The 19,325-nt window shown below is 37.7% G+C and overlaps 1 protein-coding gene across 1 annotated transcript in view; it reads right to left on the bottom strand.

The window, feature by feature from the left end:
• Positions 1–4,404: 4,404 nt before the first annotated feature.
• The window catches only part of tcf7l1b (transcription factor 7 like 1b), an 86,491-nt gene continuing 71,570 nt past the window's right edge, over positions 4,405–19,325 (bottom strand). Inside the window, exons 8-12 of the mRNA XM_056246921.1 lie at positions 18,551–18,688; positions 13,410–13,568; positions 12,080–12,197; positions 9,253–9,304; positions 4,405–5,284 (exon numbers count right to left, since the gene is read on the bottom strand). Coding sequence (XP_056102896.1) covers positions 4,878–5,284; positions 9,253–9,304; positions 12,080–12,197; positions 13,410–13,568; positions 18,551–18,688 — 874 coding nt within the window. The 3' untranslated portion in view covers positions 4,405–4,877. The remainder of the gene's footprint in view (positions 5,285–9,252; positions 9,305–12,079; positions 12,198–13,409; positions 13,569–18,550; positions 18,689–19,325) is intronic.

Below are 19,325 nucleotides of genomic sequence, written 5' to 3'. Positions count from 1 at the left end.
TCGACTGTCCACTAGAGACCGGCTGCAGAAGAGAGCCAATCCCATAGACCCCCGACTTTACAGCAGAAAAAAACATGTTTACAGCCTGGTGCAAAAAGTGGTTTTGGTCTTTAATGCTAATTTTGCCCTTCGTGAATTTTTTTATAACTCATCCGTTTAAATTATATTAAGCCTTATAAGTTCTGCATAATTAAGGGCGTGGCCACTTGAGTGACAGGTGGATTGCCGCTGATGTCACTACTAGCCGTTTGTCTGCTGTCTGTTAGCGTCACGTCACCTCAGCTAATCCGTTTACCCGGGAGTGACGCGCGGCCATGATGGCGGCGGCCGGCTCCGCCCACTTTGGGCTTCAAAAAAGCTCTTCAGAAACATACGGGTGACGTCACACACACTACGGACATTTAATTTACAGTCTTTGGGTGAGAGTCGCGTCAGGATCAAGGCGGTAATCCACCAGCGGGAAACTGAAGTCTCCCCAGGGGCCGCCATCGGCTAGCAGACCATCACCTGCTGTTAGCATCCCATTGACTCCCATTCATTTTGGCGTCACTTTGACAGCGAAGAACTTTACATCTGAGGCGTTTAAAGACTCCATTTGTCCATTATTCATTTCTAAAGAAACACGACGATGTATAAAAGGCTCCATTACCTTGTATCTTACATTGTGCCCCCGTAGAAGCAGTTTTTGTAAAAATAGGCTAACGATTGCGTCATAACACGCGACTCTCTGTCGCACAGTAGAGAAATTACCGTATAGACAGAAGTAGAAGCTCACGGGCAATCTTTTACTGTCTATGAGGCGATCGGGTGGACATGGAGGCATAAAGTCAAGGGAGAAGCCCATAGATAGAGAGTTCATAAAAGCAACGGGACAAAATATTTCAACAACGGATTTGTTTCAGATTTCAATTCAGATTCCTCTTGGCACCGCTACTAGAAGACGTACAGCTGTCAGAACGGTTGCTCACGTCACATCTCCGTCGTGTGAGCCGGCCCAGTCGCTCGGCTATCAGGAAGAGATGCTTCTAATGGGCTTCACTTTTCTCCGTTGAAGTCTATGGGGTCGCTGTGTCCATTTCTTTTACTGTCTAAGCTCAGGATCCCTAAGCGGGGTCCACTGATCCCTACATGCAAAGGATATCCTTCAAAGTGGATTTCAGTTCACTGACAAGAATCGGTTATTTTGAACGCCCTGTAACGTCCTCAAAGAAAGGCAAGATTATGATATAACATAAATAATGTAATTTACTTTAAATTCAATTTTAAATTACATATAATATACACAGGCTATATACAGGGCCTAAATCTAACTTTAGTGGCAGGTGACTTAAAGTCAAATCAAGCTTTTAATGTTGTTTATGTGTCTATATGGTGTTTTTAAAATGCTTTAAGTCAAACCATGTGTAAATTCATAAGTCGACAGCATTGCTGAGTATTTTCTCCTTAAAATTGTTTGAAATCGCTGGTGTTTCTGACGTCACAAACGACCTTGTAACCAATCAGATCAACGTGTGATCGTCAACCAGTGGATCTCTGAGCTGAGTGAGTGAGTGGAGGCGGGGCTCATTTGCATATTCATAGAACCGCACATACTAAATGAGGCAAGGGTGTCGAGTTACATTCAAGCTAAGGCATGAAGACATTTTTTTACAAGGAAAAAAGTTTTAAATATATCAATTTTGGCGATCAAAGGGATACAATTATTGATTGCAGGCAGACTTTAAGAAAATGTACTGGCCAATTTTTTTTTTTATATATATTTTTACCGGCCATGAAACGATTTTTTTGCAAAAACAGGCACTAATGACACTAAAATTTTAGATACCAGTGAAAATTCACAATTCTCTATTCCAATTTCGATACCACAGCTAAAACTACTAGCCTAACTAATACAAATTTAAAGCATTATTAAAGACAAGTATACAGTCAGTTATAAAATACAAAAAAATAATGGTGATTGATTTTCAAAATGAATTACAGAAGAGCCGTAATTTATCAATTTGCAACAAGAATATTTTCACACTCCTAAGGCGTGTTCAGACCTTTATTTTGAAATAGCAATAAACATGAAAAATCATGAAAGAAGGGTAGAAACCTCAGTTTGTTTTCATGCCAAGAGTTCAAAAGATAGCATCCATTCAATTATTTTAGAAAAAAAGATCTGAAAATGTTTTAAATATAAAGAAAAAATAAATAAATTCACCATTTGTGATGTGGCAGCGAGCTATAACGCACATGCGTGTTCTTTTTATGTGTTTCTTAGAGGTTGAATTCATATCAAAATCTGCCGAACTTCTCATATTACTTCTGAATAGGATATCTACTTCATAAATTGTATGAAAATTGTGGAAATAATGGTTCATATCAATCAAACACATATGGAAATGGAGGCGCCCTTATATGGGCAGTAATGGAGTCTGGTTGTGCCCTAGAGGAAGCGTTCGGTACTGCGCCCACACACACTTTCACTGAAAGCTCATTTTTTGAGATATCAACCTAAAATTTGAAACACGTTCAGATTTTTTGGCTTTGTTTTTTTTTTTTTTGTGCAGTTTTAGAGTCGCCCAGGTTTTAGGAAAATATATATTTTATATTAAATATGAATAATTAAAATTTTTACATTGTACGGTACATTTTCGTAAAATTCACTTTCTTAATTTATTTCACTTCTACAAAAATCTACCAAATGTCTTCTTTAAAACGAGACCAATCGTCTGTATTCCAAAGCATTCTTGAATTACAACCATTTAAGTTCGAAATGTGCATTTTCATGTATGTTGAAAAAAAGGGGGGTGACTGTTAACAGGTTAATATCCGAATGATTTTTGGCATAAAAGGAAAAATGTATAATTTTGAGCCATACAGTGTATTGTTGGCTTTTGCCACAGATACACCCGTGCGACCTGAGCCTGGTTGTGTGATCCCGGGTCACACACACACACACGAGGTGTGTGAGGGTGTCGTCACCTCCGCTCGCTGAGGGAAGCGTGAAGCGTTCTTGGCATCTCTGGCCGCTCCTAAAGCCCCTAAAAAGCAGAGGACTCTACCTTGTGTATTTCTCACTAATTGAAAAGCCTAATGAGGTCCCTGGAGCTCCATCCTATTACCGTGCACTTCATTACAGCGCCAGCATCAGCATCAGCCAACACACACACACACACACACACCGAGAGAAAACGGGAAGGCAGGGTTTGACCTGCTTTTTTGTCGTTGTTTTGGGACTTTGCATTCCAGGAAGGAACAGATGTCTATTATTTTTTTTAAAGCGTGTTTATTTTTGGCAGACATTTTTGTTGCTCTGGCTCATCTGTTTATTTTCCAGTGCGGTTTGCCTAAATTCCAGCTATTAAAGATTTAACTCGAATTCCTCTTCTATCAGCAGGGTTTCTCCAGCCGTTTATTATGCCATCGTTCTGTGCTCTAGATGTTGTTTTTAGACGATTATAAAAATCTCTACATTTTTGAGGTAACATAATCAGGCGCTTCCCACGAAAATGGCACATTTTGGTGTTCCGTGACTTAAAGAGGAAATAGTCGTATATTTTTAGTTGTGAAATATTAGATAAACTATTATTTATCTAATAAACTGAAAAGTATTTTGGTTTATTGTGGTCTATTTGGACCTTCTTTTCAGCAATAGGGGACTAAAAAAAAAGGACTATACATTCAGCAATTTAAATCAGAGACATTGAAATTATATAAATAGTAGTAGTTCTAGTAATTGTAATTACTTTATATTCAGTGCAACCCTGTTACTGCATGATTGTTCCTCATACAAAAAAATCTGAATACAGTGAAAAGAAAGGGAAAAAAAACCCAATTTTTTAAACAAAATGTAATGTTGACTGCATTAGTCAAGATCAACCTTCAAAGTTATTGTAGTTTAGTACAAATACATTAGTCTAGTAAGATTTAGTTTTGGGAATTATTTGGAAGAAATGCATTAGATTGAGATATTTCAAATGTTGTTCAACTTTGCTCATGCATCATCACCATCAAAAAACAAAGCAGCACAACTGTTTTCAACATTGATATTAAATGTAACTTGATTTACATGATTTCTGAAGGATCATGTGACTCTGAAGACTGGAGTAATGATGCTGAAAATTCAGCTTTGATCACAGGAATAAATTACAGTTTAACATATATGCACATAGAAAACAGTTATTTTAAATTGTAATAATATTTCACAATATTAGTGTTTTTACTGTATTTTTAATCAAATAAATGCAGCCTTGGTGAGATTTCTTTCAAAAACATTTTAAAAATACCTTTTTTTTATTAAAGTGACTGCTATAATTAGGCTACATTCCAATAATACATTTTTATTTATTTATTTCCATGACTTATCCATGCCTGAAAAACCACTGATTTAACAAACTTAACCCCAAGAAGACAACAACATCCATTTTTAGAAACAATTTACAAGTTTTATTTATCAAGTTCACACAGTTCAAAACTGGGGTAAGGGGGGGTCATTGCAAAGAGGTCTAATAAATTGCCAGTACTATGAATTAAAACTCCAAAAACTACCATTAATTACAGTCAAGCTTAAATGTTTTTTGTTCCTTCTTATCTTTTAAAAGTAGTTTAATACATGTATTTTTTTTTATTATACAAGATTACTGAATAAATGCATCAAATAAGAAACCAGTTCCAAAGTAGACATTACAAAAAAATACATTGTTTTATACAGACAACAGAAAAGCGGATGATCAAATATTGACCAATAATAATATTTATTTCCTTTTCTCACTTATCAAAAAAGTTAACCTGACATCTATTTCTCAAAAAAAAAAAAAAAAAAAAAAAACGGTAAAAAAGCCATATACAGCATTATTTAAAAGACATTAAGAAAGAATTGCTTTAGAAGAGAGTCAGTCAGCTGATTTGGTTACCAAAGAGAGAGGCTGAGACTGGAACAAAGCATGATGGGAGTGATGGTACGGGGAGGGCGGAGACAGGAGAGAGGCATGCAGGGAAGAAAAGGGGAGTGGCCTAGACAGAAGAGGCGGAGTTAACTGACTGCCTGATGATGATGATGATGATGATGAAGGGGGTTTGGCCAGCAGAGGGTAGTGGTGTTGGCGATCGGGTTTGGTGGTGAGGGACAGTGGTTGGGCCTGCTCCGAGTGTGTGGGGGCCGGGGCCGCGGGCGAGGCCAGGGCCGCTGAGGGCGTGGCCGGGGAGTCCAGCATGCTCCCGTGGGAGGAGCCAGGGCTGTCAATCATCTTCTCCTGGGGGAGGTACTGCACACACGGCTTCTTGTTCCGCGCTGAGAAATCTGAGAGAGGATGGAAAACGCTTCATCAATGGCAGGAATTAATAACTTTTGATTTGCTCAGGGAACATAAATTCACAAGGGGAAAATAGGTGGGTTTTGGGGAGCCCAGAAACACTGAAGTCATGATACACTCACTGAAATCATCACAAATATTATATTTTAGAGATAGAGGCTTCATATATTTTTTGAAAGAGGACGGAAAATCACATCATCAATGGCAAGAATTTGTACAAGTGCTGTAAATGTGTAAAATGAAATGAAAACTTTTTTTGTTGCTTTTTCAAGGACTACAATCAGAGATCTCACTTATTAAACAATATCTTTATTATCTTTCAAATTCTAAAGAAGGTAAATAGATCAATAAAAATAAACTAATAAAACATAATGCTACAAATAAAGTGCAGCAGATGCAATGACTGGGAACTTTAACCATTGAAAGGATACTATAACAAAGATATCGCTTTCCTTATTCAAACTGATCTCTTCTCCCATGAATATATGTCTGACCTGAAGAATAAAAGCTGTATCATATATTCGGATATGAGGAATATTACGCTAATAGCCAATGTGAAATGGCTCTATATCAATTTCAGATGGGCTGCAACGTTAATCTTGCATGAAAAGATTGTTTTATCGATAAAATTAAACTCAAATTTCACATTGTCTTTGAATAATTCAAGCCCTTTTCTAGAACCTCTGCATAAATATGGCTGTTTTCAAGGACTTAAATGTCAAAGTGTCAAATTCAAGCACTTTAAGCACCTTGTACAAACCCTGTTATAACATTTTTGCACAGGGAACATACATTCACAAGGAGGAAACAGAAACACTGAAGACATGATACACACAGAAATCATCACAAATATTACATTTAGAGACACTTTTATTATTATATTTTCCCACCAAACACTCATCTGGACATGTTAAGGTGCGTGACCTCTTAGCAGAATTAAAAAACACATTTAAACCGGCAGGTTTGCAGCATTGCATGAAAATGGAGTAGATTATTAGTTATATTATTATATTTACTATTTGTTGAATCTTAAATTGGTGTTTTTAAAAAAAAGGTGTCTGAAGAAAGAAGTCTAGAATGACCATCGCTTTAGTTTTTTTCTCTCTCTCGTAATTTTCACTATTCTTAATGGTTCACATTAGATTCTCAATGTAATAGAAAATATATGTATAGTATTTTTTTTAAATAATGTTATATAAATATAAGGCTACCCCCTAATAAGTCAACTAAATGTTTGTCGACTAGAAGAGGTTTAGTCAACCAAAATTTGACTAGTCACAGAAAAAAATAAACGTCGCAGGAAGTCACACAGATCGTTAATTGTGTTAATTACAGCAGGAAATCCAAACGCTCGCCTATCATCCATCGCCCTCAAATATGGCTTATCATTTGAAACATGTACGTAACAACTTTACATATCTGCTCGCTCTAATGTTAATCTAGATATATGTGCGCTGTTATTAGGCGCATATCCAAGTGTGTGTGCTTTTGTGAATGTGTAAGCTGAAGTATGCAGATGAAACTCGAAAAATTTGAATATCGTGCAAAAAGTTCAGTAATTCAACTTAAAGGTGAAACTAATATATTATATAGGGGTGTAACGATATTCGAACCGAACCGAAAAACCGCGATACAGAACTCACGATTCGAATCGCGATACTCTCATTGCGTACCGAACACGCCCCTCCCCGCCCCCCTGCTACCCCGGCCCCGCCCAGCCCGGCTCAATGGACCTCATGTCTTATGTGTACAGTACACAACGAACTCAGTTTTGTAGCTAACCACCATTAACACCAAATAACAAGCTCCGTGTTTTGTTACTTTCGATAATAAGCAAGGTGTAATCTTTCAAATTTGTCTATTTGATACGAAATTCAAACAATAAATGGCGTTTTGGCGCTCTTTGATGTGGCGTGACAGATCGCTGTAGGCCTACTAAGCTCCTCATTTCAAGCAGCAGCGCTGCGCGCGAGTAAACGCGATCATCTCTTCCTCAGTTACAGAATGGACACCTGAAGGTATGTTGAAAGATACAGTATAATTACTGAAAGGCATCATAACTCGTGTAATCGCTCAATCAGTGTTTCAGCAGCGGAAAGACGTCAATAAAACAGCATAGCGTGTCACTAGCATTATATTTATCTCAACAGGCAAGTGATTCAGTGTCCACAACTTTGGTTCCTATAAATGAACTCTTGCACTAAATAAATGCACCATGTTAGCCTTTTTTACTTTTTTTAATTTTACTTAACCTGTTAATGATATCTTGATTATTTAATGTATGTTTAAAATATCTTTCATGAAAATGACAACTGTGTAAAGTATTATATTTCAATAACAAATTAGAGTAAAACACAAGTTAATGCAAACACTGCCTTGTGTTCAGTTTACATGTTTTCATACAATGTGTTGTGTGTTGATTATTATATCTAAAAAATAAATAGCATCTGAATTTAGGTTAAAAGTCTAGGCTACAACCTTTAATGTTATAGTAATGTGCGGCTCCCTATATAGTTTACAGATTTAGCAGATTTTTTTTTAATCCTTGTGAAACGTTTAATTGTAATTGAATTAATTTAAAGACAAAGACAATTTTTTCGTTAAACCACTGTTTAAAAAAGAAAAGGAAAAAAAAGAAGCAATTTTAGCTTTCTAAACCGAACCGAACCGAACCGAGACGTCAAAACCGTGGGAAAACCGAACCGTCAATTTTGTGTATCGTTACACCCCTAATATTATATAGACTCATTACATGCAAAGTGAGATATTTCAAGCCTTTATTTGTTATAATTGTGATGATTATGGCTTACAGCTTATGAAAACCCCAAATTCAAAATTAGAATATTGTGAAAAGGTTTTCATATCTATAAGCCATAATCATCACAATTATAACTAATAAAGGCTTGAAATATCTCACTTTGCATGTAATGAGTCTATATAATACTATATAGAACTTGTGCGTGATGAACGACTACTAGTCGGGGGAAGCTCTATATAAATATTATTTATGGTATTATTCATTGTATTAATGAGAATTCAGTGGGAAATGTCCTTGTCATGTTTCTTCATTGTCTATATGCAAAAGATAATTCATCACTTTCTTTTGATTTTAGACTGAAATATGATCATGAGATTCACCCATACAACGCTGAACACAAAATGGAAATGGCGTCGTGTGTCGATTTGTCACGTCACGGTACTCAAACTGTGGATGAGGAGCCGTTCACACAACAGAGCGTAATAAACACTCGCTTCTATCTCACATCTGTTCCTAAACACACACGGGCTCACTGTACTGACACATAAAACACTGCTGGTCAAAGGATGCATTCAACTGATTAAAAGTGACAGTAAAAATAAATAAATGCTGTTCGTTTGGACTTTCATCAAACACAACTGTTTTCAACATTAATAATAATCATAAATGTTTATTGAGCATCAAATCATCATATTAGAGTGATTTCTCAAGGATAGTGTGACGCTGAAGACTGGAGTAATGATGCTGAAAATTCAGCTTTGCATCACAGGAATACATTTTAATTTAAAATATATTAAAATAAAAAAGTTATTCTAAATTGTAATATTTCATAATAGTACTATTTATATAGTTAACAAAAAAAATCAAATAAATGCATCCTTGGTGAGGATAAGTAGCCTGTTTCCGCAGCGCAATACAAATAAATAAAGATAATTGCGACTTTTTATCTCACATTTCTGACTCTTTTTTTTTTTCTCTCACAATTTGCGCGTTATAAAGCCCTGTTCTAACTGCTAATGGATGAAAACAGGTGGTGTGTGAGCGATGACCCTGTGTGAACGAGCCTCAGTCGTACTGTACCCTGCGCTAGCACTGCACCTCATAAGCTGCATGTCAGAGGAGAGAGCGGGTTATTACAAACACACAAGGAGAGAGAGAAAAGAGTGTGTGTGTGTGTGTGTGTGTTGCCGTCCTCACCCTCTGCTGTTGAGTCTGTCTTATTATCTCTCTTCCTCTTCTTCCGCTTGCCCTGGAGAGCATATATACAGAGAGAGAGAGAGAGAGAGAGAGAAGAGAGGAGAGAGAGATGAGAGAGAGAGGAGAGAAGAGAGAGAGAGAGAGAGAGAGAGAGATGAGGAGAGAGAGAGAGAGAAGAGGAGAGAGAGAGAGAGAGAGAGAGAGAGGAGAGAGAGGAGAGAGAGAGAGAGAGAGAGGAGAGAGAGGAGAGAGAGATAGACAGAGAGAGAGAGAGAGAGAGACAGAGAGAGAGAGAGAGAGAGAGAGAGAGAGACAGAGAGAGAGAGACAGAGAGAGAGAGAGAGAGAGGAGGAGAGAGAGAGAGAGAGAGATGGAAACAGAGATAGTGTTACAAGTTAGAGGTTAGAGGATGTGTGTAGGTTTTTGTTCAGTGTAAAAGCACTGCAATTTAATAATAAGTTACACTATTTTAAGGTGCCATTGTTACAGTGTGATTATGAGTAATATTAAATAACTACATGTTTTCACTATAGGGTTAGGGTAGATTAGGTTTAGGGTCAGTTGCATGTAATTATTAGGGATGCACCGAATCCAGGATTCGGATTCGGATTCGGGCCGAATATTGGGAATTTTAACAGGGTTCGGTTTCTGCCGAACCTCAGAATTTTTTTCCACCGAACCGAACCCTAGGCTTGCACTACGCGCGCTACGTCGAAGTCACCGATCAGTGAATGACATCAAAGTACCGCGTGAACGAATAGAGAGCAGACGGCTCCTTATGCTTTTGAATTGCTCTCGCGGGACTTTGATGTCATAAACTGATCTGTCTGTGCAGCGCCGGTTCAAGTCGAACAAGCCTGTAGTGTAACGCGTTGTGTCAGGAAGAAAAATAGGGATAGCTCACAGCTAAAGTTATTGCAGAGGCCAGACAGACTCACGGAGGCGATTGGCATCTCACAACTCGCACTTTATTCCACAATCGAACTTGTGTAACTGTCTGTCACACGTTCTACCGTCCACAGCGTTACTTAACACAATAAGGTAAAAATGAGCATCAAACAGAAATAACCCGCATACATGGGCATGTGTTCGAGGCGCACGGCACATACGGCGCGCAGTTCTTAAAGGGGACACACCTTATTTCCACTCGTTACAGTAGGTGCACCGTTCGAATGCAGTAGGCTGTGAGAAAGTGAAAATGGAACTCGTGAGCAGAAAAAGTGTTGTTTGGCAGTACTTTCAGTGAAAGAAGGCAATTCAAGTCGAGCTACATGTTCAGTTTGCAATGCCGATTTGTCTCATGGTGGCAAGGACTCTAAATAGGCTACACAACATCGCCGCTGTTAAAATGCATAATGTTGCTTATTCTTTTTTTTTTCTTTTTTTTTTACAGTTATAAAAGTAGTGTTTATTATTTACAGTAATAAAATAAAATGAAAAAATCCACTTTGTTTACTTCATTAATGTGTTTACTGTGTTAATGGACTGAGGATGAGAGTAGGATTCGGTATTCGGTTTCGGATTCAGCAGAATCTTAACCAGTGGATTCGGTATTCGGCCGAACCCCACAAATCTGGATTCGGCGCATCCCTAGTAATTATGCATCATTTTTAGTTATTACTACAGTAACTACATGTGACGTGTGTAACAAGGACACTCCAATTTTAGCTTGATATGGTTTAAAACACTGATTTGTTTAGTAAGAAACACTTTATAAGTTCCCCTTTGGTTTATGCATTAACTAAATTTAACAATGACCAATAAATTTCTTACAGTGTTTATTAATCTTTGTTAGTTAGTCAATAAAAGTACAACTGTTCATTTTTAGCTCAGATCCATTAAATAATGCTAACAGACACAGCTTTGGATTTTTAAATAATGTGTTAGTAAATGTTTAAATCAATATTACCGGTAACTAAGATGAATAAATTCTTTAGAAGAATGTTTCAGTGTTGTTAGTTCATGTTGACTAACTAAGAAAAACTTTACAATGAGGGTAATTTGTAAACATTACATCATTTAACAGTAACTAACAATGAACAGTTAACTAACTAACTTTAACAAAGGTTTTGCTCATTGTTAGTTAATGTAATGAATGCATTAACTGATGGGAACTTCTTGTAAACTGTTACAAAATCACAAATAGTGTTAAAACTGAAGAGCATATTTGCTTCCGTCGTGCTGTAGAAAAGCTACAAATGGTACTTTTTGGGAGAACAAAAACAAAGGAATGTCACTTTTTTGTAATTATTAAAAAACAGTATGATCTTATTTAAGAGGAAGACCTGTGGTAGGACAACCAAACACGGGATTTGTGTTTTATAAAAGAAGATTCTTTACAAAAGAACCAAATGTGAGTGTGAGGCTGTGTGTGTGTGTGTGTGTGAGAGAGAGTGAGGCTGTGTGTGTGTGTGTGTGTGTGTGTGTGTGTGTGTGTGTGTGTGTGTGTGAGAGAGTGTTTTTGTGTGTGAGAGAGGAAGTGAGTGTGTGTGTGTGTGTGTGAGAGTGTTTGTGTGTGTTTGAGTGTGTGAGAGAGTTTGTGTGTGAGTGAGTAAGTGAGTGTGTGTGTGTGTTTTTGTTTGTGTGAGAGAAAGTGAGTGTGTGTGTGTGTGTGTGTGTGAGAGAGAGAGAGAGAGAGAGAGAGAGAGAGAGAGAGAGAGAGAGAGATTGTGTGTGTGTGTGTGTGTGTGTGTGTGTGTGTGAGAGAGTGAGTGAGTGAGTGAGTGAGTGTGTGTGTGTGTGTGTGTGTGTGTGTGTGTGTGTGTGTGTGTGTGTGTGTGTGTGTGTGTGTGTGTGTGTGTAGCGGATCCTGAAGCGCCTGACTCACGTAGTTATCTCGGGCCGACCAGCCCGGGTAGAGTTGAGAGTGCAGCTGCCTCTCTTTCCTGGCTAGCTCGTAGTATTTGGCCTGTTCCTCTCGTGATAGTGAATGACACAAACACCACAGTCAGCCAAAGGGCAAACACACACACACACACACATACATACTGTACATACAGGCGCTGCTAAGACCATGCACATACCAGTGTGACCACACACCCATGTCTTGTGTGTACAAGCAACACGCATGTAAAAATAGTCACTTATACACACACTTTGGGGTCGTGAGATGTTTCTCATCTATAGCACAGTATTGTGATATTTTGCAAGGCAATATTGTATCAGGACACAGACGGCAAGTTTCGATCTTTTATCATGGCCTGGATTTCTGCACGGGTCAGTGGTTATTGCATATAATTTTCCACATATAATGTACTATAACAGCTTGATTTATTCCTGTGATGCAAAGCTGAATTGTCAGTCTTCAGCGTCACATGATCCTTTAGAATCAAGCTGATTTTTATTTCTTATTAATGCTGAAAACTGTTGTGCTGCTTAAAGTCCCCCTGTGGTGAAAATCCAGTTTTTAATGTTGTTTTTAATATGCTTTAAGACACACCATGTGTAAGTTCATAAGTCGACAGCATTGCTGAGTATTTTCTGCTTAAAACTGCAGTGAACCAAAGACAGTCTCAAAAACACGGTTTGAAATCGCTGGTGTTTCTGACGTCACAAACGACCTTGTAACCAATCAGATCAACGTGTGATCGTCAACCAGTGGATCTCTGAGCTGAGGGAGTGAGTGGAGGCGGGGCTCATTTGCATATTCATAGAACCGCGCATACTAAATGAGGCAAGGGTGTCGAGTTACATTCAAGATATTTTAAGGCATGAAGAATTTTTAAATGTCATTTCGGTGATCAAAGATGAGTTTTAAGGTATACAATTATTGACAACGGGGACTTTAATATTTTTCTAAAAATGATGCATTTTGTTTATTTTTTATTCTCTTAATAGAAATTTCAACAGAACGGCACTTATTTAAAATAAATATTTTGAAATAATGTAAATGTCTTTACTGTCACTTTTGACAAATTTAATGCATCCTTGATGAATAAAAGTATTATAAGTAGTATAAAGAACCAACAGGGCAACATAAGCAATTGGCAAAGTTGAAAACTAGTTTTTATCGGCGGCACGTTGATGATGTGGGACACAATAGTGTTTACACAACAAACGTGCGTACTATATCTATATATACACTGTCATATCATTACGCCTGCTGCACTCTTAAAATGTATATTAATATAAATCACACACACACTGTTCCACTCACCCTGCGGCCGAGGATCTGGTTGATGGCGGCACTTTCTTTTAGCGTGCACTCGGCCACCACTTTGGCCCTCATCTCCTTCATATAGAGCATGAAGGCGTTTAGAGGCTTCTTTATGTGAGGTTTCCTCTCGTCCTCCTTCTTATTCGGGCCTGGAGACTTTCTGCAAACATACGCCACACGTGGGTCAGTCTTTGTACTGGATGTGAGGGAGTGACAGTGAGTAAGACACAGAAAGGACTGTGTATCACAGTGGCGAGTTGGTAGACAAAACAGCGATAAACTTTATCACAGAGTCATTTGGAGGTGAGAGTGTGAAGCTAATGCTATTTAGTTGAATAAAGCATTAAAGGGATAGTTCACCCAAAAATGAAAACAGCCCCTGATTTACTCACCCTGAAGCCGTCCTAGGTGTATATGACATTATTCTTTCGCTGCTCCCGAGTTGCGTAATTTGCGCTTTGGGCGCAAGTAGAATTTTACTTTTGCAACGTGTTATATTTGGATATTTATCTTACACAAATGCATCGCTTCGCTTCAGAAGGCCTTTATTAACCCCCCAGAGCCTGTGGAGCACTTTTATCACGGATAGATGCACTTTTATCACAGATAGATGCACTTTTATCATGGATAGATGCACTTTTATCATGGATAGAGGCACTTTTATCATGGATAGATGCACTTTTATCATGGATAGATGCACTTTTATCACGGATAGATGCACTTTTATCATGGATAGATGCACTTTTATCACGGATAGATGCACTTTTATCACGGATAGATGCACTTTTATCATGTATAGAGGCACTTTTATCATGGATAGATGCACTTTTATCATGGATAGATGCACTTTTATCATGGATAGATGCACTTTTATCATGGATAGAGGCACTTTTATCACGGATAGATGCACTTTTATCATGGATAGATGCACTTTTATCACGGATAGATGCACTTTTATCATGGATAGATGCACTTTTATCATGGATAGATGCACTTTTATCATGAATAGATGCACTTTTATCACGGATAGATGCACTTTTATCACGGATAGATGCACTTTTATCATGTATAGAGGCACTTTTATCATGGATAGATGCACTTTTATCATGGATAGATGCACTTTTATCATGGATAGATGCACTTTTATCATGGATAGAGGCACTTTTATCACGGATAGATGCACTTTTATCATGGATAGATGCACTTTTATCATGGATAGATGCACTTTTATCATGGATAGAGGCACTTTTATCATGGATAGATGCACTTTTATCACGGATAGATGCACTTTTATCATGGATAGATGCACTTTTATCATGGATAGATGCACTTTTATCATGGATAGAGGCACTTTTATCATGGATAGATGCACTTTTATCATGGATAGATGCACTTTTATCACGGATAGATGCACTTTTATCATGGATAGAGGCACTTTTATCATGGATAGATGCACTTTTATCATGGATAGATGCACTTTTATCACGGATAGATGCACTTTTATCATGGATAGATGCACTTTTATCATGGATAGATGCACTTTTATCACGGATAGATGCACTTTTATCATGGATAGATGCACTTTTATCATGGATAGAGGCACTTTTATCATGGATAGATGCACTTTTATCATGGATAGATGCACTTTTATCATGGATAGAACTTTTATCATGGATAGAGGCACTTTTATCACGGATAGAGGCACTTTTATCACGGATAGATGCACTTTTATCACGGATAGATGCACTTTTATCACGGATAGATGCACTTTAATCACGGATAGATGCACTTTTATCACGGATAGATGCACTTTTATCATGGATAGATGCACTTTTATCACGGATAGATGCACTTTTATCATGGATAGATGCACTTTTATCACGGATAGATGCACTTTTATCATGGATAGATGCACTTTTATCACGGATAGATGCACTTTTATCATGGATAGATGCACTTTTATCACGGATAGATGCACTTTTATCATGGATAGATGCACTTTTATCATGGATAGATGCACTTTTATCATGGATAGATGCACTTTTATCATGGATAGATGCACTTTTATCACGGATAGATGCACTTTTATCACGGATAGATGCACTTTTATCACGGATAGATGCACTTTTATCACGGATAGATGCACTTTTATCACGGATAGATGCACTTTTATCACGGATAGATGCACTTTTATCATGGATAGATGCACTTTTATCATGGATAGATGCACTTTTATCATGGATAGATGCACTTTTATCATGGATAGATGCACTTTTATCATGGATAGATGCACTTTTATCACGGATAGATGCACTTTTATCACGGATAGATGCACTTTTATCATGGATAGATGCACTTTTATCATGGATAGATGCACTTTTATCATGGATAGATGCACTTTTATCACGGATAGATGCACTTTTATCACGGATAGATGCACTTTTATCACGGATAGATGCACTTTTATCACGGATAAATGCACTTTTATCACGGATAGATGCACTTTTATCATGGAGAGATGCACTTTAATCATGGATAGATGCGCTTTTATGATGAATAGATGCACTTTTATGATGAATAGATGCACTTTTATCATGTATAGATGCACTTTTATCATGGATAGATGCACTTTTATGATGAATAGATGCACTTTTTATGATGAATAGATGCACTTTTTATGATGAATAGATGCACTTTTATGATGAATAGATGCACTTTTATGATGAATAGATGCACTTTTATCACGGAGAGATGCACTTTTATCACGGATAGATGCACTTTTTATGATGAATAGATGCACTTTTTATGATGAATAGATGCACTTTTATGATGAATAGATGCACTTTTATGATGAATAGATGCACTTTTATCACGGAGAGATGCACTTTTATCACGGATAGATGCACTTTTATCACGGAGAGATGCACTTTTATCATGGATAGATGCACTTTTATGATGAATAGATGCACTTTTATGATGAATAGATGCACTTTTATCACGGAGAGATGCACTTTTATCACGGATAGATGCACTTTTATCACGGAGAGATGCACTTTTATCACGGATAGATGCACTTTTATCATGGAGAGATGCACTTTTATCATGGAGAGATGCACTTTTATCATGGAGAGATGCAATTTTATGATGAATAGATGCACTTTTATGATGGAGAGATGCACTTTTATGATGAATAGATGCACTTTTATCATGGATAGATGCGCTTTTATGATGAATAGATGCACTTTTATGATGGCGAGATGCACTTTTATGATGAATAGATGCACTTTTATCATGGAGAGATGCACTTTTATCATGGAGAGATGCACTTTTATCATGGAGAGATGCACTTCTATGACGGATAGATGCACTTTTATCACGGATAGATGCACTTTTATCATGGATAGATGCACTTTTATCACGGATAGATGCACTTCTATGACGGATAGATGCACTTTTATCACGGATAGATGCACTTTTATCATGGAGAGATGCACTTCTATGACGGATAGATGCACTTTTATCACGGATAGATGCACTTTTATCATGGATAGATGCACTTTTATCATGGAGAGATGCACTTCTATGATGGATAGATGCACTTTTATCACGGATAGATGCACTTTTATCATGGATAGATGCACTTTTATCATGGAGAGATGCACTTCTATGACGGATAGATGCACTTTTATCACGGATAGATGCACTTTTATCACGGATAGATGCACTTTTATCATGGAGAGATACACTTTTATCATGGATAGATGCACTTCTATGATGGATAGATGCAATTTTATCACGGATAGATGCACTTTTATCACGGATAGATGCACTTTTATCATGGATAGATGCACTTTTATCACGGAGAGATGCACTTTTATCACGGATAGATGCACTTTTATCATGGATAGATGCACTGATAGATGCACTTTTATCACGGACAGATGCACTTTTATCGTGGATGGATGAGCTTTGATGGACTTCAAAACAGAAATGCCCATTTGCTACCATTGTAAAGCTTGGAAGAGCCGGCACATTTTTCTATACATCTCCGATTGTATTCGTCTGAAAGAAGAAAGTCATATACACCTAGGATGACTTGAGTGTAGGGATGTAACGATTCACTCGCAACCGGTTGAAAATTGATAAAAATGTGTGACGATTCAAGTCGGTTGAAATGTTAAACGAATCGCGATACACGTCTATGATCGCGATACACGTTTTAAACAGCAGGGCGCGTTTACTGTATAGCCTACTGTGAAGTTGTGAACCTCGCTTTACAGGCACAATAGCAGCGAGCACACACTGGCGTGAAGCTAGCGAGTGTTTTCACTTCATTCATGGAACTTGATCTTGTGTGAGCCAAGCTCAACTTCCATAGGAATGAACTGAAAATGCTCGGTTTGCTCCACTCGTGCCGCGGTGTGCACGCGCCGTCAAACAGTAGACATGGCGACGGCAAGCGTAGATGTTGACGTTGACTCATTCAAATCGGAGGTGTGGCGTCATTTTGACTTTCCGTAGACTAATAATAATCACCACCGTGAGAAGCACCAGTCACCTCCGTTTTCACGTAAAAGTCATTAATACGACAATTGCGAGAGCTACGGAGATCACAAGGTGCATCAGTGTTTCCATGGCAACCAGGTGTTGTATTTATTTTGCTACCTCTTTCTCTAAATGTGTGTTTTTTTTAACTCTTACTAGTGTAATGATACAAATTATAACAAAATTAGAATCTTGCCTTTATTACAATGTAAAACCCCTGTCAATCTGGTACTAATTTTACACAGTCTTTTACATAGTGTGGGAAGGTACCAGTGTCCAGCCTCTTGACCAAACAGAAAGACTGAGTTGAAACAACCTTGAAGGGAATTTTTTTTATGTAGTTTTATTATTTGACATATATATTTTAAATTAAAAAGAAATGTGCAGCATTTTGTCTGAGAAATAATAAAAGGGACACTTTGTCTTAAATCTCATTTGTTAAAAAAATCGTGAGAAAATCGTATCGTGAAACCAGTATCATGAATCGTTACATCCCTACTTGAGTGTGAGTAAATCATGGGCTAATTTATGGGTGAACTATCCCTTTAAAGAAGAAAAGAAAAACAGCAGGAAAGTGTGTAGCATGCTTGAGCTTACGCGTGAGCCGCTGGGCTGAGTTCTCCGTTGGGTTCTTGTTTAATAGCCGGAGAGACGATGGCTGGATGAGGGATGCCCGTCTGATGAAGACCGTGAGGATGATGAACGATATGAGGAGAAAAGCGACTGGACACCAAACTGTAAAGAAAAAGAGAGGTAAATTACCATTATTGCCTTCTGAAACCAAGGAAAGTAGGGCTGCACGATATATATCGTTTTAGCGTCGATATTGCTATATATATATTGCAGAAAAACAAAATATTTTTTTCCAATATCGTGAATATCAATATCGTAGCCCTAACGGAAAAGCCCTTAAACTTTTTGAGACTTTGGGGCCAGAGATAATGTTAGCGAACATCCCGACACGTCCACGCTTCTGAGAGCGAATATGTAAACATGTGCCCCGACCTTCCCTCTCAATTAACAATATAAACACATAATATAAATGACAGCAGTGAGAAAACAGCAGTCCAGAAAGCATCACAGCGATGTGTTTGCACCAGCTCTGCGATTCATCACTCCAGTCCAGTTACGTTTATTTATATATAGCACTTCATAAAATAGATTGCTTGAAAAAAAAACAGTGTCAGTGTCGCTTTAAATTAGAATTACAACTTTATTTTCTACTATAAAGCGGAGATTTACACAAAGAAGGCGGGGCCTCAGAGCCACACCCACCTACGATGTCATCACCACGGACCAATGGTAGTTTGAAGGTGTTTATCAGCCAGAGCTAATTTTTCCAGAAATTTCACTTTCGAACAACTCCAGAAGT

Source organism: Rhinichthys klamathensis, unplaced genomic scaffold, assembly GCF_029890125.1.
Source record: "Rhinichthys klamathensis goyatoka isolate OS25496 unplaced genomic scaffold, OSU_Roscu_1.1 h1tg000040l_1, whole genome shotgun sequence".
NCBI classification, from domain to species: Eukaryota; Metazoa; Chordata; class Actinopteri; order Cypriniformes; family Leuciscidae; genus Rhinichthys; species Rhinichthys klamathensis.
The sequence above is the reverse complement of the archived record's forward strand: the minus strand, read 5'-3'. Positions and strand labels throughout refer to the sequence as shown.